The 26,463-nt window shown below is 53.2% G+C and overlaps 8 protein-coding genes and 2 pseudogenes across 10 annotated transcripts; all 10 read left to right on the top strand.

The window, feature by feature from the left end:
- The first annotated feature begins 1,185 nt into the window (after positions 1-1,185).
- On the top strand, positions 1,186-2,640 carry LOC144735330 (histone H1 pseudogene; annotated as a pseudogene). The gene has a single exon (XR_013588604.1). The product of XR_013588604.1 is annotated as a histone H1 pseudogene (transcript).
- Positions 2,641-3,015: 375 nt separating this feature from the next.
- Positions 3,016-3,428, top strand: LOC144735394 (histone H4). Its single transcript, XM_078617797.1, has one exon. The coding sequence runs from the start codon at positions 3,065-3,067 to the stop codon at positions 3,374-3,376; it is 312 nt and encodes a 103-aa protein (XP_078473923.1). The 5' UTR covers positions 3,016-3,064; the 3' UTR covers positions 3,377-3,428.
- Positions 3,429-4,189: 761 nt separating this feature from the next.
- LOC144735362 (histone H2B type 3-B) lies at positions 4,190-4,866 on the top strand. Its single transcript, XM_078617794.1, has one exon. It carries the CDS (start codon positions 4,255-4,257, stop codon positions 4,654-4,656), a length of 402 nt encoding a protein of 133 aa, XP_078473920.1. The 5' UTR covers positions 4,190-4,254; the 3' UTR covers positions 4,657-4,866.
- Positions 4,867-4,996: 130 nt separating this feature from the next.
- Positions 4,997-6,165, top strand: LOC144735346 (histone H3). The gene has a single exon (XM_078617793.1). The coding sequence runs from the start codon at positions 5,497-5,499 to the stop codon at positions 5,905-5,907; it is 411 nt and encodes a 136-aa protein (XP_078473919.1). The 5' UTR covers positions 4,997-5,496; the 3' UTR covers positions 5,908-6,165.
- A 590-nt stretch (positions 6,166-6,755) lies between these two features.
- On the top strand, positions 6,756-7,451 carry LOC144735378 (histone H2A-like). The gene has a single exon (XM_078617796.1). It carries the CDS (start codon positions 6,798-6,800, stop codon positions 7,176-7,178), a length of 381 nt encoding a protein of 126 aa, XP_078473922.1. The 5' UTR covers positions 6,756-6,797; the 3' UTR covers positions 7,179-7,451.
- A 10,962-nt stretch (positions 7,452-18,413) lies between these two features.
- Positions 18,414-19,146, top strand: LOC144735102 (histone H1 pseudogene; annotated as a pseudogene). Its single transcript, XR_013588581.1, has one exon. The product of XR_013588581.1 is annotated as a histone H1 pseudogene (transcript).
- A 1,084-nt stretch (positions 19,147-20,230) lies between these two features.
- On the top strand, positions 20,231-20,643 carry LOC144735135 (histone H4). The gene has a single exon (XM_078617564.1). It carries the CDS (start codon positions 20,280-20,282, stop codon positions 20,589-20,591), a length of 312 nt encoding a protein of 103 aa, XP_078473690.1. The 5' UTR covers positions 20,231-20,279; the 3' UTR covers positions 20,592-20,643.
- A 761-nt stretch (positions 20,644-21,404) lies between these two features.
- On the top strand, positions 21,405-22,081 carry LOC144735120 (histone H2B type 3-B). Its single transcript, XM_078617540.1, has one exon. The coding sequence runs from the start codon at positions 21,470-21,472 to the stop codon at positions 21,869-21,871; it is 402 nt and encodes a 133-aa protein (XP_078473666.1). The 5' UTR covers positions 21,405-21,469; the 3' UTR covers positions 21,872-22,081.
- Positions 22,082-22,211: 130 nt separating this feature from the next.
- LOC144735109 (histone H3) lies at positions 22,212-23,380 on the top strand. The gene has a single exon (XM_078617528.1). It carries the CDS (start codon positions 22,712-22,714, stop codon positions 23,120-23,122), a length of 411 nt encoding a protein of 136 aa, XP_078473654.1. The 5' UTR covers positions 22,212-22,711; the 3' UTR covers positions 23,123-23,380.
- Positions 23,381-23,970: 590 nt separating this feature from the next.
- On the top strand, positions 23,971-24,715 carry LOC144735129 (histone H2A-like). Its single transcript, XM_078617551.1, has one exon. The coding sequence runs from the start codon at positions 24,013-24,015 to the stop codon at positions 24,391-24,393; it is 381 nt and encodes a 126-aa protein (XP_078473677.1). The 5' UTR covers positions 23,971-24,012; the 3' UTR covers positions 24,394-24,715.
- The last annotated feature ends 1,748 nt before the right edge of the window (positions 24,716-26,463 follow it).

Raw genomic sequence — 26,463 nt, 5'->3', positions numbered from 1 at the left:
TTGTGTTTGTATGCGTTTCTAACTGCGGGGCTCTCTGAGCTCGCCGTGGTCGTGCGATCTCAAATCCGCCCACGGCGCCGCAGTGTTACTTGGCCTGGGAAGGGTCCTGTCCAATTCCCTGGCCCTGAGAAACCGTGGGGTAACCCCCCTAGGGGGCCCTCGGGTGAAAACTCAGGGTAGGTGACCCGACCACGAGGCCCTACGTGGGTGCGGGTGCGTGTTTATGTGGGGGGGGTGATGGGGGGCAGTGCGGCGGTGGAAGCCGGGCGGCTCCCTGGCTCGGCCGAGCGGCCCCGTCGCTGTGGCACCACAGTTACTTAGTGCAGTAAATACGTGTTACTTATTGCAGTAAAAACAACTCATCGCATGAACCATCCTGCGCTCCTAGAATATCAACTCTGTCGGTGCATTAAACGTAAGATTATATATGTTCTTTAAACATTCGACTGCGGAGTCACTTGAGTTGAATTTGAGTGGTGATAATTGTGCACCGTGCCTCGATCTTGTTCAAGGCGCGCGACCCTTCTGCAGTGCGTGAGCTACTCACCTCTTGCCACGTAACATGTTAAACTTTCTATTTAATGTCGGTTAATTTTGAGTAATTTTCTTCAGTTTGTTGTCCATCTGAAAATCCATATATTTATTAATTTCAAAGTTCGATTAAAACGTCCAGTTAAAAGTTCGGTGACAAGGGACGGTTGGCATGGCGCGCAGTCCTCACCATAGCGCGAGAGGAGGAATCGCGAGCGCGCGAGGCAAAACTTAAATAGAAAATATTTCGTTGGAATTAAATATGAGTAGTCTGTTGAAGCATCTTGTCTTGCAAAACATTCGAGTGTGTTTTAAATAGTGTTCATCATTAACACTTTTGAAAAACGACAATCATCATATCTCGCCCTGACCGAACAATGTCTCCCAAATGTTGGTTGTTCACTTGTTTTGAATTATAATTTATATCGTGAGCATTGTCGTATATTGCATAAGTAACGTACATTAAAGAAGTGATCTTCGTGATAATGTATCAACTATATGCATGTAAGTATGAACGTTACGGGAGTAATCGAGCCCAAAGGCAGGCGTGATAAACACAGTGAGTATGGTGGCAACTTCCTCACTAGATCTGAGTGCTGGATGATCTCAGCGACGTCCGCATTCAGTACGCCGCTTCTATAATAACCTCGGGCCTGGAGGACGCTCGGTTTGAATCCGTGAGAGCGCTGATTTCGATTTCAAAGAGGCGAGGCGATAAAAGCGACGTTTTGAGATGGCGGAAACTGCTCCTGCTCAACCACCAGCTGCGGCTACTTCAGCGCCTAAAAGCCCCAAGAAGAAGCGCGCCGCTCCAAAGTCCAAGAAGGTCGGCCCCAGCGTGTCCGAGCTCATCCTCAAGGCTCTGGCCAGCAGCAAGGAGAGGAACGGCGTGTCTCTTCCTGCGCTCAAAAAGTCGCTTGCTGCCGGAGGATACGACGTGGAGAAGAACAATGCCCGCGTGAAGTTGGCCATCAAGAAGCTCGTGGCCAAAGACGCCGTGGCGCAAGTGAAGGGCAGCGGTGCATCTGGCTCTTTCAAACTCAACAAGGAAAAGGCTGCCGCAAAGGCGAAGCCCAAGTCGTCAACATCAAAGCCCGCAGCTAAAAAGCCCGCGGCAGCCAAGAAGGTGAAGAAGCCCGCGGCAGCCAAGAAGACCGCGCCCAAGAAGTCTCCCAAGAAAGCAAAGAAGCCCGCGGCTGCCAAGTCGGCCAAGAGCCCCAAAAAGGTGAAGTCGGCTGTTAAGCCCAAGAAGGTGGCGAAGAGCCCAGCCAAGCCCAAGGCTGCGAAGCCCAAGGTCGCTAAGCCCAAGACCGTCAAGGCCAAGGCCGCCAAACCCAAGGTGGCCAAGCCCAAGAAGGCCGCGGCCAAGCCCAAGAAGACTGCGCCAAAGAAGTGAATCCGATCGGACGATGCTCGATTCACTCCACCTCAACGGCTCTTTTCAGAGCCACCCACTTAGTTAAAAAAAGTGAACCAGGTGCTGCTGCGCTTCAATTATTTCATCGTTAACACATGGCAGTGTATTACGTTGCTGTTGAATGCGTGCCATATTCTGTAAGTCAAACCCATTTACGGCGTGGCGATGGTTGCTCGCCTTGACTCGGCCCTGATCAAGGAGCTCGACGCTTGGTGCAGTTCAATCGTGAGGATTTGTGTAGATTGGATAAGTTTCGTACATTCGCCAAATTAACTGTATAACATTTTACCCACTCGATGTGTTTTAAGCATTGATGTGATGGGAGTAATCGAGCCCGAAAGCAGTAATCATAAACACAGGCGGGGCGGGTGGCAGCTCCCTCACTCGAACTGGGTGCAGAGTAATGTCAGCGACGTCAGCATTCTCGCTGGCGATTCTAATCTAAATCCAGATTCAAATCGATGCATTCTTGACGAACCTCCAATTTTGATTATGTGTTGCACCTCTTCATTCCGTCATCATGTTACTGGTGCCAAATATGGAATTTAGTCTAAAAATGTATTGATTCCAGACAGCTTTACTCAATTTGCCTTCATTCGCTCGTTCTCGCCTTTTCACTTTGTTTTTGTTTTGTAAACATTGCGGTGCACCATCTAAACTTCTCTATTAAAATAAATGTCTTTCTTACTTTGGGAGAACTAGTTGGTGACGTTCACTCAACTATTGTGTTGGAAGCCGTTTAGCTTCACACGATTATAAAGTTAGTTCATCTTGTTCACTTGAAAACAAGACCTTACACCGATTATTCACTCCACGTGCAATCTTGCAACAGATTGCGTTCCTCTCGCGTTCGCTGCGGGTGTGCCAATATCATTACAGAGTGCTTCGAAGAAGGGTCATTGCCCAAAACGTCGCATATTGTACATGTCACGGAAGTGTTTTTGACGACGGTGGAGGGTTTTCTTCGTCACAGAGGTTAAATGTCGAAGGTTTAAGGCGGAGCCATCGCGGAGGGCAGGGGTGGTCGGTGACGTCACCACGCTTCGGATATAAAGGTGGCTGCTGCTGCAAGCTGAGCGCGCATGTCTCTCGCGTGCTTTGTCAGAAGTAGTCGCAATGTCTGGACGCGGTAAAGGCGGTAAGGGGCTCGGCAAGGGAGGCGCAAAACGCCATCGCAAGGTGCTGCGCGACAACATCCAGGGCATCACCAAGCCCGCCATCCGCCGCCTCGCTCGCCGCGGCGGTGTGAAGCGCATCTCGGGCCTCATCTACGAGGAGACCCGCGGCGTCCTGAAGGTCTTCCTTGAGAACGTCATCCGCGACGCCGTCACCTACACGGAGCACGCCAAGCGCAAGACCGTCACCGCCATGGACGTGGTCTACGCCCTCAAGCGCCAGGGCCGCACTCTCTACGGCTTCGGAGGCTGAGCGCCCATCTCTCGCACATTAAGCCAACCCAAAGGCTCTTTTCAGAGCCACCCACCTCTTCGAAACTGCTTGCGCCAGTGTTGCCAAACACTTTCTAAATGGAGCACATGTCCTGGGTTATTGCGCGCCAATTCCTCGTGAGCGTGGTGGACGTTTGCTTGTTGAGTTGGCGAATCTTCATCTGCTTCCACATGAATGAAAGAAATCATGATATTCACGACACGTCACATTTAACAAGGCGTAATTCTTGAACGCATTAATACAGTACCCATTTCTGGTATTTTTGCGTGAATAATTTCCAGCTGCAGCCGATTCCGATATTACGTAGAGCATTTGGCGCCACAATCTTACAGCACACTCGTCCTAATTGACGTAGCGTGCCGGAACGCTAATCTCCACCTGTACAGCACAACAGCGAAGTTATTTTTCTCCACCGAGCGCTTGTATTTATCCAAATTGCGTTCATAAAACGCCCGTGTGCCGTATTAGACGAGTTGTGAAACAATCCTTCGTAAGAAACAAAAAAACCCACACTCAAAACACAATATACTGTATTGGGTTTTCTAGTCATCCTTTTTAAAACAAAATCAATGGCCATGGCTGCAATTCACTAATATACATGTTTGGACATTACATTGTGTTATATTCACAAGTCATTTTTGCAGTAAAAACTATATTAAAGTGAACATCGCGTCCGCGTTTCTCATTGGAGGCTGATGGAGAGGGATGGTACTAAAAGAGCCACTCAGCAGCGCCGCGCACTACGATCCTCTGATTTGCATCTCGCCTCCTATAAAAGGAGCTCAACGCGCGACCGACATCCACATTCGCTTCCCGTCTGTTGTGAACTGACCCGAAGCTGCCTACGACGCGTCGACATGCCCGATCCTCCCGCATCAAAGAGCGCTGGGCCGGCTAAGGTTCCTGCTCCCAAGAAGGGCTCCAAGAAGGCTGTGACCAAGGCTACGCGCAAGGATGGCAAGAAGCGACGCCACCGCAGGAAGGAGAGCTACGCCATTTACATCTACAAGGTGATGAAGCAGGTGCACCCCGATACCGGCATCTCGTCCAAGGCAATGAGCATCATGAACTCGTTCGTCAACGACATCTTTGAGCGCATCGCTTCCGAGGCGTCCCGCCTGGCGCACTACAACAAACGCTCCACCATCACCTCTCGGGAGATCCAGACCGCAGTGCGACTGCTGCTCCCCGGCGAGCTGGCCAAGCACGCCGTGTCGGAGGGCACCAAGGCCGTCACCAAGTACACAAGCTCCAAGTGAAGCCTCGACTCCACCATTAATTACAAAGGCTCTTTTCAGAGCCACCCACCTCTCCGAACCTGCTATTACCAGTCCTAGCAGGAGTACAAAACGAAACTTCCAACAAAGTCCCGGTTCACGCGGGGACATTGTTCGCTCATTGAAATGGAGAGATCGATCGCATTTTGACCTGTTTCAACGTGAATAAAAGCGATAACAATATTCATGGCACATCATATTCACCAGCAGGCATTTATTGGACTTGTTTGTCCATTGATTTCATCTGCAGCCCATTCAGATATTACATTGGATATTTGGCGCCAAAACCTTGCAATGCAATATATTTAATTCGTGGTTGTATTTTCGGGCAGGAACTAACATTTTGCACGTGTACATATATGTAAAAGTAAGCGCCTAGCATGGATGACTCGTGCAGTATAATTGATGATCATCATCTCAATGCCAAGAGAATAGATATCTATCCCTGTGATCACCTCTTTCCGACATTTTTACGTATTACTGTTTCCAATGAAGTGCAGTTTCTTCACACTTTATTTAGATCATGCAGAGCACTGTAAAGTCGTTTTCGGAAAGGTGTTTGCTTGAGAAAATAACATCCGTTAAAGACATCGACGGCGCTCAAACGGTACTACTGCATCGTGATACGGCATTCTGAAATGATCCAAACTGAACATTTTGTTGATTAAGAAGAGTTGACGACTCGAGATCATTGCACGCTGCCAACCAATCAGCACGCTCCCCGTCTTCGCACGTCACGACTCCGCTGACCAGTGAGCGCGCGCTCTGGGCTACATAAGCCGCCTTCTCCCCGCTTGTGAGAATCTTTGCCCACACCAAGCCATGGCTCGCACCAAGCAGACCGCTCGCAAGTCCACGGGCGGCAAGGCCCCACGCAAGCAACTCGCCACCAAGGCGGCCCGAAAGAGCGCTCCGGCCACGGGCGGCGTCAAGAAGCCTCACCGCTACAGGCCCGGCACCGTCGCTCTGCGCGAGATCCGCCGCTACCAGAAGTCCACCGAGCTGCTCATCCGCAAACTGCCCTTCCAGCGCCTCGTCAGGGAGATCGCGCAGGACTTCAAGACCGACCTGCGCTTCCAGAGCTCCGCTGTCATGGCTCTGCAGGAGGCCAGCGAAGCGTACCTTGTCGCGCTCTTCGAGGACACCAACCTGTGCGCCATCCACGCCAAGCGCGTCACCATCATGCCCAAGGACATTCAGCTCGCCCGCCGCATTCGTGGCGAGCGCGCTTGAACGCCCAGCTCGGCCCTCAAAGCACAACACAAAGGCTCTTTTCAGAGCCACCACTTACGCATGAAAAAGCTTCCATGTGTGTCCTTCAAAGTTCGGGTGCCGGAAACCTTCGTTTGCTGGTCACGGCTCTCACGAGTCGTCAGGCGTAAGCGACAATGAAGTTCATTTTATATACCCCGCCGCTCATTTTTCAACATCACACGTTGGTGTTGTATATAAGCGTTGTGAAACCATGTTTACATAATCTACAACAAAAGGGTTATTTGGGTGAAATATATTAACTATTAAACCCAAAGATATTGGTTGATGTTGTTTCAATCCCGAGCTGATAAGAAGTTCACATTTTGCAAACTAAGAGACTGAATTATTCACGCACATATATTTTTAGGCATTGCCCGAACAGGCGGTTAAAGGAATATATATACACCGTATAGGCACGTGGGCGATCAATCACGAGCTCAAGGCTATCACAATGATTTCTTATAACCAATGAGGTCCCTCAAAATGATGATTATAATCAATAATACATTGATATTTGCGGAATCCGCTTATAAGTTTGACTTGCCAGCACGTGCCCATAAATTAACTCAATAATGCTTAAAACGTGAACCTATTAAGTACGTGTATCGCATTGTTTAATTCCTAAGATACGTGTCCGCATAAAAATATATATGGATAAAAATAATTAAAGTCAACATCGAATCCTCGCGTCCCGGCTTTTCATTGGTGGCTCAAGGAGAGGGCGGGACTCGACCGAGAGGAGCCAATCAGCAGCGGCGCGCTCTACGATCCTCGTCTCCGCTATAAAAGACGCTCCGGTGGTGCGTGTTAACGTCACAAATCGTTCGTACTTTGTCTCTATTGCTTTTTGCATCCTAGGTCCCTTAGCAATGTCTGGACGAGGCAAGACCGGTGGCAAATCTCGCGCCAAGGCAAAGTCCCGCTCGTCCCGCGCCGGCTTGCAGTTCCCCGTGGGTCGCGTTCACAGGCTGCTCCGCAAGGGCAATTACGCCCAGCGGGTCGGCGCTGGAGCACCCGTCTACCTGGCCGCCGTGCTCGAGTACCTTTCTGCCGAGATCCTCGAGCTGGCTGGCAATGCCGCCCGCGACAACAAGAAGACGAGGATCATCCCCCGACACCTGCAGCTCGCCGTGCGAAACGACGAGGAGCTCAACAAGCTCATGGGCGGCGTGACTATCGCCCAGGGCGGTGTGCTGCCCAACATCCAGGCCGTGCTGCTGCCGAAGAAGACCTCTCAGGCAAAGAAGTGAACGCGCCGCCGCCTCTACCACCACAACAACGGCTCTTTTCAGAGCCACCCACTTGCTTGCAAAGAGCTCGGACAGTCGTACACAGGGGTTTTGTTATTAATAAGGACACCGTCGTCGAGTTGCCCTCGTGCCAAATTGCTCGCAATTAAACAAATGCTCTGCTCATTCCAGTTACCCTTTATTATGTCTAATTTAGGAACGGTATTTGAGCAGCATTCCAACATTGCATCAATCATGGAACATGGTTTAGAATAAATTGGGATGCCTATTGGAAGAAAGTATCGTGTTTTTTTAAAGAATAAAACTCGCTCTTTTTGAGCGGTCAGATTACATATGAAGAGGAGTCGGAGAATGGTTCAAGCACTTTAAGGGATCTGCGAGCCACCCTCACGCACCACGCAAACACATCTCCGCTCTCACGACAACACGCACCAATCACACGCGCGGGAAAGAGCTGGACGGGGGTGTCAGGGGTTAAAGGGCAGTGACGTCACCCGGAGCAGGCGTGCTGGACGCGGATGTGTATTGGGAGCGGAGATTGAGGAGTTAAAAGGGGCTGTGGGACGTGTGCCCGGGGTTGGTCTTGGAACGAGTATTGCTGTGCGTTGGTGAAAACAGGACCCTGCGGGGTGGGCTGGTAGGAACGAATAACCAAAGAATATAAACATAATGTATTATTACACTTGTTTAGCCAGGAAAGCCCCACTGAGACTAAAGGTTTTTGTAGGGTCCTGCCAAGTGTTTGCAGTAGGGGGCGATGTTGCTACACTGAATCGGACGATACGAAGGGAGAGTGTGAGGCCTAGGTCTAGGCTTTAGGCCTAGCTGTAGGCTTTAGGGCGCCGTGAGTTAATTTTTAATTTACCTGTTTTTATAATTTATGTAAAAGCTTTAAATTTAAATGTTTCTATTTAAAAGCATCAGGGAATGTAACATTGTTAAACATAACTCCCTTGCACACACGCAGGGGAACAATACGAAGGGAGAGTTTGAGGCGTTCGAGGCTTGAGGCCTAGCTGTAGGCTTTAGGCCGCCGAGAGTTAATTTTTAATTTAAATGTTTTTATTATTCATGTAAAAGCTTTAAATTTAAATGTTTATATTTAAAAGCATCAGGGAATGTAACATTGTTAAACATTAACTCCCTTGCACACACGCAGGGGTACGATACGAAGTCAGACTTTGAGGCCCAGTTCTAGGCTTTAGGCCTAGCTGTAGGCTTTAGGGTGCTGTGAGTTTTTTTATTTAATTTCAAAGTTTTAATTAAAAGCTATCTCAGGGAATTATAAGGGAATGTTACACGTGTTTAGCCAGGAAAACCTCATTAATGTAAATGTTTTAATTAAAAGCTATCTTAGGGAATTATAAGGGAATGTTACACTTGTTTAGCCAGGAAAGTATCACAGAGTCTAAAGGTTTTTGTAGGGTCATGCCAAGTGTTTGCAATAGGGTGGCGATGTTGCTACACGGACGGACGGACGGACGATATCATCTATTGTAGGCTGGTCCACTTCGTTGCTACCAGTATAAAGAAGTGCATAAACCATTCTACGACTCCTCTTCACATGCGCGTGGAATGAATGATTCTTGCATTCGTTCTAGATTTGAAGCTTTCGTGACTGCAATGATTCATACTCTTAGGTTTTTTTCGGTAAAGTCACGTAGGTAAAACAATAATAATACATAATTTAAATAATATAAATAATAATTTAAATAATAAATCAGGGGGGGGCAGAGGGGGGGGGGCCATATCTGAATGTGGTTGCCGGGGAGTGGCGTGGGGTGTCGGGGCTAAAAGGGAACAAATGAGCACATCAGCTCAGGGTTGTGGCCAGTGTTAGCTGATAGTAAGCATAAAAGTACTGGTAAACGCTGGGGATGTCAACACTCGGTAAAGTATAATATTACCTGTCAAATAAGATGGTACAAATATGTGTAGTTAAATATTTTTACATGGTTAATAACATCTTTCCAATGATTACTCATTCGTGTTACTTAGTGCAGTAAATACGTGTTACTTATTGCAGTAAAAACAACTCATCGCATGAACCATCCTGCGCTCCTAGAATATCAACTCTGTCGGTGCATTAAACGTAAGATTATATATGTTCTTTAAACATTCGACTGCGGAGTCACTTGAGTTGAATTTGAGTGGTGATAATTGTGCACCGTGCCTCGATCTTGTTCAAGGCGCGCGACCCTTCTGCAGTGCGTGAGCTACTCACCTCTTGCCACGTAACATGTTAAACTTTCTATTTAATGTCGGTTAATTTTGAGTAATTTTCTTCAGTTTGTTGTCCATCTGAAAATCCATATATTTATTAATTTCAAAGTTCGATTAAAACGTCCAGTTAAAAGTTCGGTGACAAGGGACGGTTGGCATGGCGCGCAGTCCTCACCATAGCGCGAGAGGAGGAATCGCGAGCGCGCGAGGCAAAACTTAAATAGAAAATATTTCGTTGGAATTAAATATGAGTAGTCTGTTGAAGCATCTTGTCTTGCAAAACATTCGAGTGTGTTTTAAATAGTGTTCATCATTAACACTTTTGAAAAACGACAATCATCATATCTCGCCCTGACCGAACAATGTCTCCCAAATGTTGGTTGTTCACTTGTTTTGAATTATAATTTATATCGTGAGCATTGTGTGGTGCCACAGCGACGGGGCCGCTCGGCCGAGCCAGGGAGCCGCCCGGCTTCCACCGCCGCACTGCCCCCCATCACCCCCCCCACATAAACACGCACCCGCACCCACGTAGGGCCTCGTGGTCGGGTCACCTACCCTGAGTTTTCACCCGAGGGCCCCCTAGGGGGGTTACCCCACGGTTTCTCAGGGCCAGGGAATTGGACAGGACCCTTCCCAGGCCAAGTAACACTGCGGCGCCGTGGGCGGATTTGAGATCGCACGACCACGGCGAGCTCAGAGAGCCCCGCAGTTAGAAACGCATACAAACACAAACACGGGTCAGCAAGGCAGATAGCTGGGATCAGGAACCGGGACGACTGATTGGTCGAAAGTTCAAAGGCCGGCGGGATCGCAAAAGAGCGGGAAATCCTAGGCTCAGGATTGGTCGAGAGACCAAGGCGGTCGGGACGGGGGCGCCTAGCCTTTGATGTGAATAGTTTAAAAGAAAACGCAGGGGCAGTAGGGAACTCTCTTCTTCTGGAGTTTGGACACGGGGTCAGCGACGAAGGAGTCATCGGGCGAGCCGCTAGATTGTCTGCAGGACGATCTGAGCGCCGCAAGGTCACCAAGGACTACAGACGGTATCGTGTTGCGCGCCTTACAACACCTCAGAGCGGAGGGTAGGATCCGTAGGAGAGGGTTAGTTCGGGGTAAGGACGAGTAGGAAAGCGGTTTAGCAGAGAGCGCAGCATAGAATAGGGCTACACGGCACCAGAGTGTGGGTTAGAAGCGCCTTGCTGTCCCGCACACACACACGGGTGGCTCGGTTGGTTAGCAAGGGCTAATAAAATCTCGAGCGTAGTAACAAAACCGTGTTGTTGGGTGTTTTTGGAACGTGGTATTAGCGTGCACTGCATTCGCGAGTGTGTGGTCGTTGTACGCATAAAGGCCGTGGTCTCTGTACGATTGTGCGGGTACGGAGGTGTGTGCGTTAACGCCCGGGGAGAGCACTTTTGGTGTGTTGGCGTGACTACGCAGCCGTGTGAGAGGAGAATCGTCCTTGTACGATATTTGTGTTGACGTGCACGCGCGAGTGGGGGAGGGGACGAGTCGTCGTGTCGGCGTGTGCCCCGCTTGCGTGCGCTCGTTACTTGCGTAAGCTCTCGGCGTGCGTAATCGGCGTGCCCAAGGTGCGCGATCGTAACGTGGGCGGCCAGCGCGGCGCAGAGCGGCGCAGGAGTGGGTATCGCGTGTGGAGCTGTATGCGTGTGTGCGCGCACGTTCACGACGTGTGTAACACAGGTGCGCGATCCTAACGTGAGTGGTCAGGGTTGGGTGAGTGCCGTGCAGAGCTGTGTGTGGGTGTGCGCGTGCGTGGTTATCCATGCCTGCTACGCGGACCCGCGGTGGAGGGGAACCCTCGGGTGACGGCTCCCACACCCTGGGTGAGGAGCCTAGCGGCGGTTCGCTTAGCAGCGGGGGGGCGATTGATGATGTTAGTCCGGCCGTTAGTATTATCGAGGGAGGGATCTCGGGGGCTAGCGACCCCCACAAATTGGTGTCGGAAGCGGTACGGACCCCCGCGTTACCTCACGCTAAAATAAGACTGATATTTACCGGCCGGGGGGCCCCTTCGTGGAAGGCATTCGCCCGCAATCTCTTAGGGGCCAAGGAAATTAATGGATGGACGGACGCGCAGGCAGTACGTCAACTTAATATGAATCTTGATGGGCGGGCAGCCGATTTTGTAGAAGCGTTACCCGCGAGCGCACAGACACAGCTAGAGGAGCTGATGCGCCGACTCGATCAGCGTTTTGGCACGCGTGACGAGGAGGAAGCAAAATCGGCCTTAGAGGCGCGCCGTCGCCAACCTGGCGAAGATCTCCGTGATTACGCCGAGGATGTGCGCGAGTTAACAAAGATCGCACGCCCGGGGTACGCAACTAATGTTATTGAGGAACTGGCCGCCGAGAAAATCCAGCGGTACCTGTCTCGCACGGCGTGGTGGCAGCCAGACATGAGCTGCCCACGTCTTCCCTTTAACGCCCTTGTCGAGCGCGCACGTAAGTGTGAAAGAATTCACAGCGAACGCGCGCAGCTCCGGGGGCTGGGACGAGAGCGCGCCATTGCGAGCCTGCTCTCGGAAGACGAGGAGGAGGAACAGGAGCTCGCGAGAACGGTAAGGGGCCGGGAAAGAGAGCCTCCAGTGTCCCGCGAGACAACCCCGGGATGGGTTGCCGGTATACAAACGGGTATAAAGGATGTCTCCGGCCAGGTAACCCAGGTAGGTGACAGGGTAACCCAAGTAGACAACAAGGTAACCCAAGTACGGGCACACATGACTGCGCTGGAGACAATGGTAGAGACGGTCCAGGCCGAGGTAGGAGGATTAACTGGGAGGATAGCCCGACTAGAAGCAGAGTATGAGCAACAGCGCACGGGGGGAGGAGGGAGTGGGCAGAAAGTTCGCCACAGAGCCGCCACTCCTCCCAGGACGTGTTATGTGTGCGACCATCGAGGGCATCTCATGAGGGACTGCCCTCAGCGCGCCCGTGCGAGGCCGATGCATAGGTCAAACACTAAGCCCCCCCTAGAGAGGGGACCACCAGGGGATGAAATCGACGTAGACCCGACCCAAACCAGCTGTAATAATAATGGCGAGCGAGTGATCCATAAACAGGTTACAACGACAACACCCAAGGGCGCATGGACCTCGGGCGATTGGCTGCGGGAGCTGGTGGCAGGGATAACGGGAGCCACGTCGCTGGTGGAAGGCCAGGTGAACGGGCAGCGCACCCGGATCCTGTTGGACACGGGCGCCGTGGCCTCTCTCATGAGCGCCGCGCACTGCAGCATGCTCGGGGTGGACGTGGGCTGCCTGCAGGCCCCGGATCGCGCGCTGCACACGGCAAGCGGAGCCGGGATGGGGTTGCTGGGGAAGGTCTCCCTCGAGGTCCGTCTAGGAAACCAGGTGTGCACACAGGAATTCTACGTTTCGAGTGTGTTGTGCCACGAGTGCATTGCAGGAACGGACCTCCTGGAAAAGTTGGGACTTAACGTACAGCCCCGGCAACGATGCGCTACGGTGGAGGGCAGCGGGGAGCGGATTCCGTTCCTAGGACAGGAGCCGAATCGCCCACGCTTCACACCCGTGGCCGCTACGCTGGTGTCGGCCGTCACCATCGGGCCTCTCGCCGAGATGCTGGTGCCAGTGGCAACCCTCTCCACCGACCCAACCCACCGACCATCGGGCGAGGTAATGCTGACTCCTCACCCGGAGTTGGCATCGCGATACGGGGTGGTAGGGTCAGCCACACTGGTAAACGCAGATGGGGGCCGGCTGTTTATACGTGTGTTTAACCCACACAGTACCCCGGCAATGATACGACGACGCACCCCGGTAGCCACCGTACACCCCCTGCACGCTCGCCACTCGAACGACTCGGTGTTCGCACTCTGGGCGGAGGACCCTGGCCGCCCCGAGGACAGCCAGGATCTGGCCTGGCGAGTCGGCCCGACCCCCCGAGCCGAGATTGTTCCCCTGCAGGATGCGCTACATGTGCCTTGGGCAGCCTTACCTAAGGGGGAGGCCGATCAGCTGCGCGGGTTATTGCGGGAGTACGCCGACGTGTTCAGTGAGCACGATTCGGACGTGGGCCGGACCGACCTGGTCAAGCACCAAATTGACACAGGTGCAGCCCGACCCATCAAACTCCCCGCATACCGAGTGGGCGCGCCTGAACGGACCCAGATCAAAGAGGCAGTCACGGATATGCTACGCGATAACATAATCCAGCCCTCCGCGAGCCCTTGGTCTGCCCCGGTGGTACTGGTAACGAAAAAGGACGGATCGACTCGGTTCTGCGTTGATTACCGAAAATTGAACGCAGTCACCCTCGGCGACGCTTTTCCCATCCCACGCATCGACGACACCTTCGACAGTCTCGCAGGAGCGCGGTATTTTTCCACCCTCGATCTGGCGTCCGGTTACTGGCAGGTGGAGATGACGGAGGAGGATCGGCCAAAAACAGCATTCACCACCCCGATGGGCCTGTTTGAGTTTCGAGTGTTGCCGTTCGGACTCACTAACGCGCCCGCGACGTTCCAGCGGTTGATGGAGTTGGTGATGCGGGGCTTGCAGTGGGAACAGTGCCTGATTTACCTGGACGACGTAATAGTGTTCAGTAGGTCGCTGTCCGAACACTGGTCCAGGCTGCGGGAAGTATTCCAGCGACTGCGAGCAGCCCATCTCAAGCTCAAGCCACGTAAGTGTTACATTGCGCAACGCGAGGTGGGGTACCTCGGACACCGAGTCAGCGAGGCAGGGGTGAGCACCGATCCCGAGAAGGTGCGTGCCGTAGTGGATTGGCCGCGGCCGAGGAACCTGACGGAGATCAGGTCATTCTTGGGACTCGCCACTTATTACCGTCGATTTGTAAAGGGATTCAGTGAGATTGCACGCCCCCTCACCCAACTCACCTCCCCTAAGAACCCCTATCAGTGGTCGGAGGCCTGCCAGACGGCTTTCACCACACTCAAAGACCACCTCACCCACACCCCCACCTTGGCTTTCCCAGATTTCACCACCGATTTTATTTTGGACACTGACGCCTGCAGCAGTGGGCTGGGCGCGGTGCTGTCGCAAGTGCAGGGTGGGACGGAGCGGGTCATCGCGTACGCCAGTCGGACCCTGAGCGGGGCCGAACTGAACTATTGTGTAACCCGTCAGGAACTGTATGCTGTAATTTTCGCGTGTAAACAGTTCCGACCGTACTTGTACGGCAGGAAATGTCGTGTGCGCACCGATCATTATGCACTGCAGTTCCTCCTTACATTCAAGGAACCGCGGGGGCAGATGGCTCGATGGCTGGCGCAGCTGCAGGAGTACAACCTGCAGATCGAGTACCGAGCGGGGCGGACACACGCGAACGCGGACGCCTTGTCAAGACGGCCCGCGGTGCGCGCTGAGACGAGGGAGGGAGACGCCTGCCCGTGCTTCACGGGGGGACGCTGCCGCCAGGCAGCAGAACCCAAGGAGCGCGCGGAAACTAAACTCCCCCCCCCGAGAGAGAGTGCAGTGTGCGCCACAGAGACCCTCGCGGGTGGCACTGAGGATCCCGTCGACCGCCCGGCAAGCGCGGGACCCGCGGCTCGGGACCCGATCGGACGGATCCAGGAGGACGTCGGCTGTGCCTTCCCGGGCCTAAACGACGAGCAGCTGAGACAGACCCAGCAGCGAGATCCGGATCTGGCGGCAGTGGAGGCGGCACTGCGGGAGGAAAAGAGCGCCCTACCAGGACCCTGGAGCGGTTTGTATGCCCGGTTGTGTGTACAGAACGGAGTGGTACGGGAGTTAACCGAGGCCGGCCAGCCGGGGTGTATCTGTGTTCCTGCCCAGGTGCGACCCCAGCTGCTACGACTGGTACACGACCACCCGCTCGGGGGCCATGATGGGGAACGGCGCACCCGGGAGACTCTGCGTCGCCAGTATCTCTGGCCTAAATTGGCGCAAGATGTGGCCGCCTGGGTGCAGGGCTGCCGGGCCTGTCAGCAGTGTGGGCAAAAGCCGGCGAGGTACCAGGTACCCCTGAGGCCGTTCCGAGTCAGTCGGACGAATCAGTTGGTCGGAATCGACCTGCAAGGGCCCTTTCCACGATCCCACCGGGGCAACCGATATATTCTTGTAGCGGTGGAGTACTTCACCCGCTACCCCGTGGCGGTGGCTATCCCGGATAAAACAGCCCTCGTAGTGGCCCGGGCCTTCGTGGAAAACTACGTACTTAAGTGCGGGATCCCCGAACGAGTCATTACCGACCAGGGTAGTGAATTCGAGGCCGAACTATTCCAGGCGCTGTGCCGAGAGTTCGGGATCCAGAAGGACCGAACCACGGCATATCACCCCCAGGCGAACGGGATGGTAGAGAGGATGAACCAGACTCTGGCCGGGAAGCTTAAACGCATGGCGGCCGCGAATCAACAGGACTGGGACGAACACCTCCCCTATGCCCTGTTCGCCTACACCACCGCCGTTCACACATCTACAGGACAGACCCCGTTCCTAATGATGTTTGGTCGCGAGTCTCGCCTGCCCGCAGATCTGCTGTTCGGTGTCCCTCCGCCGCAACGGGAGGAAGGGAGCCACCCCGTGGAGCACTTGCTGGAGACCCTGCGAGGGGCCAGGGGCCGAGCCTACCCGCACGGAGAGGCCGCGCACCAGCGGCAAGAGCAGGGCGCCCGACCCCGTATGGAGCCCCCCTTCTACACTGCGGGCTCCGAGGTGTGGCTGTACACTCCCCGCGTCGGTGCCGGACAGGTGGGGAAGCTGACCACCTACTGGCGAGGACCCTGGATTGTGAGACGGCAGATCTCACCATGGACGGTGCTGATTCAGGGAGGAGAGAGGGGCCGGGAGATGGTGGTCAACATCCGCCGACTGAAGCCGTGGCGAGCATCCCCCGAGGGGGGGAGCCCCGCCGTCCAAGTACCCCGAAACCCCGGGGTCCCCCTACCCCCCGTGCCCGGGGGCCTCGCGCAGTATATGGGCCCCACGGAGCCCCGGGCTCCGAGGGGCCCCGGGCGGGGCCGGGGGCGACGAGGACGGCGACCCTTAAACCCCACCGCCTCTGAGTTTGTTCCCCAGCCCGCAGGTGCCAGAGACCGAGGGGAGCCGTTGGAATGGAGGAGGAGACCACCGCCGGAGCCCCAGGAGACGGAGCCGCCACCCCCGAGGCCAGCCACAAGGGCCGGGCGAATCCCGCGGACCCCGCGGCGATACCTCGTGGGGGCAACCCAGGCGAGGTGCTCCAGTCAACCCGGGACGGGGACTGGCACCCCGGGGGGCTATGTGGTGCCACAGCGACGGGGCCGCTCGGCCGAGCCAGGGAGCCGCCCGGCTTCCACCGCCGCACTGCCCCCCATCACCCCCCCCACATAAACACGCACCCGCACCCACGTAGGGCCTCGTGGTCGGGTCACCTACCCTGAGTTTTCACCCGAGGGCCCCCTAGGGGGGTTACCCCACGGTTTCTCAGGGCCAGGGAATTGGACAGGACCCTTCCCAGGCCAAGTAACACTGCGGCGCCGTGGGCGGATTTGAGATCGCACGACCACGGCGAGCTCAGAGAGCCCCGCAGTTAGAAACGCATACAAACACAAACACGGGTCAGCAAGGCAGATAGCTGGGATCAGGAACCGGGACGACTGATTGGTCGAAAGTTCAAAGGCCGGCGGGATCGCAAAAGAGCGGGAAATCCTAGGCTCAGGATTGGTCGAGAGACCAAGGCGGTCGGGACGGGGGCGCCTAGCCTTTGATGTGAATAGTTTAAAAGAAAACGCAGGGGCAGTAGGGAACTCTCTTCTTCTGGAGTTTGGACACGGGGTCAGCGACGAAGGAGTCATCGGGCGAGCCGCTAGATTGTCTGCAGGACGATCTGAGCGCCGCAAGGTCACCAAGGACTACAGACGGTATCGTGTTGCGCGCCTTACAACACCTCAGAGCGGAGGGTAGGATCCGTAGGAGAGGGTTAGTTCGGGGTAAGGACGAGTAGGAAAGCGGTTTAGCAGAGAGCGCAGCATAGAATAGGGCTACACGGCACCAGAGTGTGGGTTAGAAGCGCCTTGCTGTCCCGCACACACACACGGGTGGCTCGGTTGGTTAGCAAGGGCTAATAAAATCTCGAGCGTAGTAACAAAACCGTGTTGTTGGGTGTTTTTGGAACGTGGTATTAGCGTGCACTGCATTCGCGAGTGTGTGGTCGTTGTACGCATAAAGGCCGTGGTCTCTGTACGATTGTGCGGGTACGGAGGTGTGTGCGTTAACGCCCGGGGAGAGCACTTTTGGTGTGTTGGCGTGACTACGCAGCCGTGTGAGAGGAGAATCGTCCTTGTACGATATTTGTGTTGACGTGCACGCGCGAGTGGGGGAGGGGACGAGTCGTCGTGTCGGCGTGTGCCCCGCTTGCGTGCGCTCGTTACTTGCGTAAGCTCTCGGCGTGCGTAATCGGCGTGCCCAAGGTGCGCGATCGTAACGTGGGCGGCCAGCGCGGCGCAGAGCGGCGCAGGAGTGGGTATCGCGTGTGGAGCTGTATGCGTGTGTGCGCGCACGTTCACGACGTGTGTAACACAGGTGCGCGATCCTAACGTGAGTGGTCAGGGTTGGGTGAGTGCCGTGCAGAGCTGTGTGTGGGTGTGCGCGTGCGTGGTTATCCATGCCTGCTACGCGGACCCGCGGTGGAGGGGAACCCTCGGGTGACGGCTCCCACACCCTGGGTGAGGAGCCTAGCGGCGGTTCGCTTAGCAGCGGGGGGGCGATTGATGATGTTAGTCCGGCCGTTAGTATTATCGAGGGAGGGATCTCGGGGGCTAGCGACCCCCACAATTGTCGTATATTGCATAAGTAACGTACATTAAAGAAGTGATCTTCGTGATAATGTATCAACTATATGCATGTAAGTATGAACGTTACGGGAGTAATCGAGCCCAAAGGCAGGCGTGATAAACACAGTGAGTATGGTGGCAACTTCCTCACTAGATCTGAGTGCTGGATGATCTCAGCGACGTCCGCATTCAGTACGCCGCTTCTATAATAACCTCGGGCCTGGAGGACGCTCGGTTTGAATCCGTGAGAGCGCTGACTTCGATTTCAAAGAGGCGAGGCGATAAAAGCGACGTTTTGAGATGGCGGAAACTGCTCCTGCTCAACCACCAGCTGCGGCTACTTCAGCGCCTAAAAGCCCCAAGAAGAAGCGCGCCGCTCCAAAGTCCAAGAAGGTCGGCCCCAGCGTGTCCGAGCTCATCCTCAAGGCTCTGGCCAGCAGCAAGGAGAGGAACGGCGTGTCTCTTCCTGCGCTCAAAAAGTCGCTTGCTGCCGGAGGATACGACGTGGAGAAGAACAATGCCCGCGTGAAGTTGGCCATCAAGAAGCTCGTGGCCAAAGACGCCGTGGCGCAAGTGAAGGGCAGCGGTGCATCTGGCTCTTTCAAACTCAACAAGGAAAAGGCTGCCGCAAAGGCGAAGCCCAAGTCGTCAACATCAAAGCCCGCAGCTAAAAAGCCCGCGGCAGCCAAGAAGGTGAAGAAGCCCGCGGCAGCCAAGAAGACCGCGCCCAAGAAGTCTCCCAAGAAAGCAAAGAAGCCCGCGGCTGCCAAGTCGGCCAAGAGCCCCAAAAAGGTGAAGTCGGCTGTTAAGCCCAAGAAGGTGGCGAAGAGCCCAGCCAAGCCCAAGGCTGCGAAGCCCAAGGTCGCTAAGCCCAAGACCGTCAAGGCCAAGGCCGCCAAACCCAAGGTGGCCAAGCCCAAGAAGGCCGCGGCCAAGCCCAAGAAGACTGCGCCAAAGAAGTGAATCCGATCGGATGATGCTCGATTCACTCCACCTCAACGGCTCTTTTCAGAGCCACCCACTTAGTTAAAAAAAGTGAACCAGGTGCTGCTGCGCTTCAATTAGTTCATCGTTAACACATGGCAGTGTATTACGTTGCTGTTGAATGCGTGCCATATTCTGTAAGTCAAACCCATTTACGGCGTGGCGATGGTTGCTCGCCTTGACTCGGCCCTGATCAAGGAGCTCGACGCTTGGTGCAGTTCAATCGTGAGGATTTGTGTAGATTGGATAAGTTTCGTACATTCGCCAAATTAACTGTATAACATTTTACCCACTCGATGTGTTTTAAGCATTGATGTGATGGGAGTAATCGAGCCCGAAAGCAGTAATCATAAACACAGGCGGGGCGGGTGGCAGCTCCCTCACTCGAACTGGGTGCAGAGTAATGTCAGCGACGTCAGCATTCTCGCTGGCGATTCTAATCTAAATCCAGATTCAAATCGATGCATTCTTGACGAACCTCCAATTTTGATTATGTGTTGCACCTCTTCATTCCGTCATCATGTTACTGGTGCCAAATATGGAATTTAGTCTAAAAATGTATTGATTCCAGACAGCTTTACTCAATTTGCCTTCATTCGCTCGTTCTCGCCTTTTCACTTTGTTTTTGTTTTGTAAACATTGCGGTGCACCATCTAAACTTCTCTATTAAAATAAATGTCTTTCTTACTTTGGGAGAACTAGTTGGTGACGTTCACTCAACTATTGTGTTGGAAGCCGTTTAGCTTCACACGATTATAAAGTTAGTTCATCTTGTTCACTTGAAAACAAGACCTTACACCGATTATTCACTCCACGTGCAATCTTGCAACAGATTGCGTTCCTCTCGCGTTCGCTGCGGGTGTGCCAATATCATTACAGAGTGCTTCGAAGAAGGGTCATTGCCCAAAACGTCGCATATTGTACATGTCACGGAAGTGTTTTTGACGACGGTGGAGGGTTTTCTTCGTCACAGAGGTTAAATGTCGAAGGTTTAAGGCGGAGCCATCGCGGAGGGCAGGGGTGGTCGGTGACGTCACCACGCTTCGGATATAAAGGTGGCTGCTGCTGCAAGCTGAGCGCGCATGTCTCTCGCGTGCTTTGTCAGAAGTAGTCGCAATGTCTGGACGCGGTAAAGGCGGTAAGGGGCTCGGCAAGGGAGGCGCAAAACGCCATCGCAAGGTGCTGCGCGACAACATCCAGGGCATCACCAAGCCCGCCATCCGCCGCCTCGCTCGCCGCGGCGGTGTGAAGCGCATCTCGGGCCTCATCTACGAGGAGACCCGCGGCGTCCTGAAGGTCTTCCTTGAGAACGTCATCCGCGACGCCGTCACCTACACGGAGCACGCCAAGCGCAAGACCGTCACCGCCATGGACGTGGTCTACGCCCTCAAGCGCCAGGGCCGCACTCTCTACGGCTTCGGAGGCTGAGCGCCCATCTCTCGCACATTAAGCCAACCCAAAGGCTCTTTTCAGAGCCACCCACCTCTTCGAAACTGCTTGCGCCAGTGTTGCCAAACACTTTCTAAATGGAGCACATGTCCTGGGTTATTGCGCGCCAATTCCTCGTGAGCGTGGTGGACGTTTGCTTGTTGAGTTGGCGAATCTTCATCTGCTTCCACATGAATGAAAGAAATCATGATATTCACGACACGTCACATTTAACAAGGCGTAATTCTTGAACGCATTAATACAGTACCCATTTCTGGTATTTTTGCGTGAATAATTTCCAGCTGCAGCCGATTCCGATATTACGTAGAGCATTTGGCGCCACAATCTTACAGCACACTCGTCCTAATTGACGTAGCGTGCCGGAACGCTAATCTCCACCTGTACAGCACAACAGCGAAGTTATTTTTCTCCACCGAGCGCTTGTATTTATCCAAATTGCGTTCATAAAACGCCCGTGTGCCGTATTAGACGAGTTGTGAAACAATCCTTCGTAAGAAACAAAAAAACCCACACTCAAAACACAATATACTGTATTGGGTTTTCTAGTCATCCTTTTTAAAACAAAATCAATGGCCATGGCTGCAATTCACTAATATACATGTTTGGACATTACATTGTGTTATATTCACAAGTCATTTTTGCAGTAAAAACTATATTAAAGTGAACATCGCGTCCGCGTTTCTCATTGGAGGCTGATGGAGAGGGATGGTACTAAAAGAGCCACTCAGCAGCGCCGCGCACTACGATCCTCTGATTTGCATCTCGCCTCCTATAAAAGGAGCTCAACGCGCGACCGACATCCACATTCGCTTCCCGTCTGTTGTGAACTGACCCGAAGCTGCCTACGACGCGTCGACATGCCCGATCCTCCCGCATCAAAGAGCGCTGGGCCGGCTAAGGTTCCTGCTCCCAAGAAGGGCTCCAAGAAGGCTGTGACCAAGGCTACGCGCAAGGATGGCAAGAAGCGACGCCACCGCAGGAAGGAGAGCTACGCCATTTACATCTACAAGGTGATGAAGCAGGTGCACCCCGATACCGGCATCTCGTCCAAGGCAATGAGCATCATGAACTCGTTCGTCAACGACATCTTTGAGCGCATCGCTTCCGAGGCGTCCCGCCTGGCGCACTACAACAAACGCTCCACCATCACCTCTCGGGAGATCCAGACCGCAGTGCGACTGCTGCTCCCCGGCGAGCTGGCCAAGCACGCCGTGTCGGAGGGCACCAAGGCCGTCACCAAGTACACAAGCTCCAAGTGAAGCCTCGACTCCACCATTAATTACAAAGGCTCTTTTCAGAGCCACCCACCTCTCCGAACCTGCTATTACCAGTCCTAGCAGGAGTACAAAACGAAACTTCCAACAAAGTCCCGGTTCACGCGGGGACATTGTTCGCTCATTGAAATGGAGAGATCGATCGCATTTTGACCTGTTTCAACGTGAATAAAAGCGATAACAATATTCATGGCACATCATATTCACCAGCAGGCATTTATTGGACTTGTTTGTCCATTGATTTCATCTGCAGCCCATTCAGATATTACATTGGATATTTGGCGCCAAAACCTTGCAATGCAATATATTTAATTCGTGGTTGTATTTTCGGGCAGGAACTAACATTTTGCACGTGTACATATATGTAAAAGTAAGCGCCTAGCATGGATGACTCGTGCAGTATAATTGATGATCATCATCTCAATGCCAAGAGAATAGATATCTATCCCTGTGATCACCTCTTTCCGACATTTTTACGTATTACTGTTTCCAATGAAGTGCAGTTTCTTCACACTTTATTTAGATCATGCAGAGCACTGTAAAGTCGTTTTCGGAAAGGTGTTTGCTTGAGAAAATAACATCCGTTAAAGACATCGACGGCGCTCAAACGGTACTACTGCATCGTGATACGGCATTCTGAAATGATCCAAACTGAACATTTTGTTGATTAAGAAGAGTTGACGACTCGAGATCATTGCACGCTGCCAACCAATCAGCACGCTCCCCGTCTTCGCACGTCACGACTCCGCTGACCAGTGAGCGCGCGCTCTGGGCTACATAAGCCGCCTTCTCCCCGCTTGTGAGAATCTTTGCCCACACCAAGCCATGGCTCGCACCAAGCAGACCGCTCGCAAGTCCACGGGCGGCAAGGCCCCACGCAAGCAACTCGCCACCAAGGCGGCCCGAAAGAGCGCTCCGGCCACGGGCGGCGTCAAGAAGCCTCACCGCTACAGGCCCGGCACCGTCGCTCTGCGCGAGATCCGCCGCTACCAGAAGTCCACCGAGCTGCTCATCCGCAAACTGCCCTTCCAGCGCCTCGTCAGGGAGATCGCGCAGGACTTCAAGACCGACCTGCGCTTCCAGAGCTCCGCTGTCATGGCTCTGCAGGAGGCCAGCGAAGCGTACCTTGTCGCGCTCTTCGAGGACACCAACCTGTGCGCCATCCACGCCAAGCGCGTCACCATCATGCCCAAGGACATTCAGCTCGCCCGCCGCATTCGTGGCGAGCGCGCTTGAACGCCCAGCTCGGCCCTCAAAGCACAACACAAAGGCTCTTTTCAGAGCCACCACTTACGCATGAAAAAGCTTCCATGTGTGTCCTTCAAAGTTCGGGTGCCGGAAACCTTCGTTTGCTGGTCACGGCTCTCACGAGTCGTCAGGCGTAAGCGACAATGAAGTTCATTTTATATACCCCGCCGCTCATTTTTCAACATCACACGTTGGTGTTGTATATAAGCGTTGTGAAACCATGTTTACATAATCTACAACAAAAGGGTTATTTGGGTGAAATATATTAACTATTAAACCCAAAGATATTGGTTGATGTTGTTTCAATCCCGAGCTGATAAGAAGTTCACATTTTGCAAACTAAGAGACTGAATTATTCACGCACATATATTTTTAGGCATTGCCCGAACAGGCGGTTAAAGGAATATATATACACCGTATAGGCACGTGGGCGATCAATCACGAGCTCAAGGCTATCACAATGATTTCTTATAACCAATGAGGTCCCTCAAAATGATGATTATAATCAATAATACATTGATATTTGCGGAATCCGCTTATAAGTTTGACTTGCCAGCACGTGCCCATAAATTAACTCAATAATGCTTAAAACTTGAACCTATTAAGTACGTGTATCGCATTGTTTAATTCCTAAGATACGTGTCCGCATAAAAATATATATGGATAAAAATAATTAAAGTCAACATCGAATCCTCGCGTCCCGGCTTTTCATTGGTGGCTCAAGGAGAGGGCGGGACTCGACCGAGAGGAGCCAATCAGCAGCGGCGCGCTCTACGATCCTCGTCTCCGCTATAAAAGACGCTCCGGTGGTGCGTGTTAACGTCACAAATCGTTCGTACTTTGTCTCTATTGCTTTTTGCATCCTAGGTCCCTTAGCAATGTCTGGACGAGGCAAGACCGGTGGCAAATCTCGCGCCAAGGCAAAGTCCCGCTCGTCCCGCGCCGGCTTGCAGTTCCCCGTGGGTCGCGTTCACAGGCTGCTCCGCAAGGGCAATTACGCCCAGCGGGTCGGCGCTGGAGCACCCGTCTACCTGGCCGCCGTGCTCGAGTACCTTTCTGCCGAGATCCTCGAGCTGGCTGGCAATGCCGCCCGCGACAACAAGAAGACGAGGATCATCCCCCGACACCTGCAGCTCGCCGTGCGAAACGACGAGGAGCTCAACAAGCTCATGGGCGGCGTGACTATCGCCCAGGGCGGTGTGCTGCCCAACATCCAGGCCGTGCTGCTGCCCAAGAAGACCTCTCAGGCAAAGAAGTGAACGCGCCGCCGCCTCTACCACCACAACAACGGCTCTTTTCAGAGCCACCCACTTGCTTGCAAAGAGCTCGGACAGTCGTACACAGGGGTTTTGTTATTAATAAGGACACCGTCGTCGAGTTGCCCTCGTGCCAAATTGCTCGCAATTAAACAAATGCTCTGCTCATTCCAGTTACCCTTTATTATGTCTAATTTAGGAACGGTATTTGAGCAGCATTCCAACATTGCATCAATCATGGAACATGGTTTAGAATAAATTGGGATGCCTATTGGAAGAAAGTATCGTGTTTTTTAAAGAATAAAACTCGCTCTTTTTGAGCGGTCAGATTACATATGAAGAGGAGTCGGAGAATGGTTCAAGCACTTTAAGGGATCTGCGAGCCACCCTCACGCACCACGCAAACACATCTCCGCTCTCACGACAACACGCACCAATCACACGCGCGGGAAAGAGCTGGACGGGGGTGTCAGGGGTTAAAGGGCAGTGACGTCACCCGGAGCAGGCGTGCTGGACGCGGATGTGTATTGGGAGCGGAGATTGAAGAGTTAAAAGGGGCTGTGGGACGTGTGCCCGGGGTTGGTCTTGGAACGAGTATTGCTGTGCGTTGGTGAAAACAGGACCCTGCGGGGTGGGCTGGTAGGAACGAATAACCAAAGAATATAAACATAATGTATTATTACACTTGTTTAGCCAGGAAAGCCCCACTGAGACTAAAGGTTTTTGTAGGGTCCTGCCAAGTGTTTGCAGTAGGGGGCGATGTTGCTACACTGAATCGGACGATACGAAGGGAGAGTGTGAGGCCTAGGTCTAGGCTTTAGGCCTAGCTGTAGGCTTTAGGGCGCCGTGAGTTAATTTTTAATTTACCTGTTTTTATAATTTATGTAAAAGCTTTACATTTAAATGTTTCTATTTAAAAGCATCAGGGAATGTAACATTGTTAAACATAACTCCCTTGCACACACGCAGGGGAACAATACGAAGGGAGAGTTTGAGGCGTTCGAGGCTTGAGGCCTAGCTGTAGGCTTTAGGCCGCCGAGAGTTAATTTTTAATTTAAATGTTTTTATTATTCATGTAAAAGCTTTAAATTTAAATGTTTATATTTAAAAGCATCAGGGAATGTAACATTGTTAAACATTAACTCCCTTGCACACACGCAGGGGTACGATACGAAGTCAGACTTTGAGGCCCAGTTCTAGGCTTTAGGCCTAGCTGTAGGCTTTAGGGCGCTGTGAGTTTTTTTTTATTTAATTTCAAAGTTTTAATTAAAAGCTATCTCAGGGAATTATAAGGGAATGTTACACGTGTTTAGCCAGGAAAGTATCACAGAGTCTAAAGGTTTTTGTAGGGTCATGCCAAGTGTTTGCAATAGGGGGCGATGTTGCTACACGGACGGACGGACGGACGATATAATCTATTGTAGGCTGGTCCACTTCGTTGCTACCAGTATAAAGAAGTGCATAAACCATTCTACGACTCCTCTTCACATGCGCGTGGAATGTGTGGTGCCACAGCGACGGGGCCGCTCGGCCGAGCCAGAGAGCCGCCCGGCTTCCACCGCCGCACTGCCCCCCATCACCCCCCCCACATAAACACGCACCCGCACCCACGTAGGGCCTCGTGGTCGGGTCACCTACCCTGAGTTTTCACCCGAGGGCCCCCTAGGGGGGTTACCCCACGGTTTCTCAGGGCCAGGGAATTGGACAGGACCCTTCCCAGGCCAAGTAACACTGCGGCGCCGTGGGCGGATTTGAGATCGCACGACCACGGCGAGCTCAGAGAGCCCCGCAGTTAGAAACGCATACAAACACAAACACGGGTCAGCAAGGCAGATAGCTGGGATCAGGACCCGGGACGACTGATTGGTCGAAAGTTCAAAGGCCGGCGGGATCGCAAAAGAGCGGGAAATCCTAGGCTCAGGATTGGTCGAGAGACCAAGGCGGTCGGGACGGGGGCGCCTAGCCTTTGATGTGAATAGTTTAAAAGAAAACGCAGGGGCAGTAGGGAACTCTCTTCTTCTGGAGTTTGGACACGGGGTCAGCGACGAAGGAGTCATCGGGCGAGCCGCTAGA

This window comes from Lampetra planeri, chromosome 3 (genome assembly GCF_965212315.1).
Source record: "Lampetra planeri chromosome 3, kcLamPlan1.2.h2, whole genome shotgun sequence".
Taxonomy (NCBI): Eukaryota; Metazoa; Chordata; class Hyperoartia; order Petromyzontiformes; family Petromyzontidae; genus Lampetra; species Lampetra planeri.
The sequence above is the reverse complement of the archived record's forward strand: the minus strand, read 5'-3'. Positions and strand labels throughout refer to the sequence as shown.

Coding starts and splice junctions, on each gene's coding strand:
- LOC144735394 (XM_078617797.1), top strand. CDS start 3,065: ATGTCTGGACGCGGTAAAGGCGGTAAGGGGCTCGGCAAGGGAGGCGCA.
- LOC144735362 (XM_078617794.1), top strand. CDS start 4,255: ATGCCCGATCCTCCCGCATCAAAGAGCGCTGGGCCGGCTAAGGTTCCT.
- LOC144735346 (XM_078617793.1), top strand. CDS start 5,497: ATGGCTCGCACCAAGCAGACCGCTCGCAAGTCCACGGGCGGCAAGGCC.
- LOC144735378 (XM_078617796.1), top strand. CDS start 6,798: ATGTCTGGACGAGGCAAGACCGGTGGCAAATCTCGCGCCAAGGCAAAG.
- LOC144735135 (XM_078617564.1), top strand. CDS start 20,280: ATGTCTGGACGCGGTAAAGGCGGTAAGGGGCTCGGCAAGGGAGGCGCA.
- LOC144735120 (XM_078617540.1), top strand. CDS start 21,470: ATGCCCGATCCTCCCGCATCAAAGAGCGCTGGGCCGGCTAAGGTTCCT.
- LOC144735109 (XM_078617528.1), top strand. CDS start 22,712: ATGGCTCGCACCAAGCAGACCGCTCGCAAGTCCACGGGCGGCAAGGCC.
- LOC144735129 (XM_078617551.1), top strand. CDS start 24,013: ATGTCTGGACGAGGCAAGACCGGTGGCAAATCTCGCGCCAAGGCAAAG.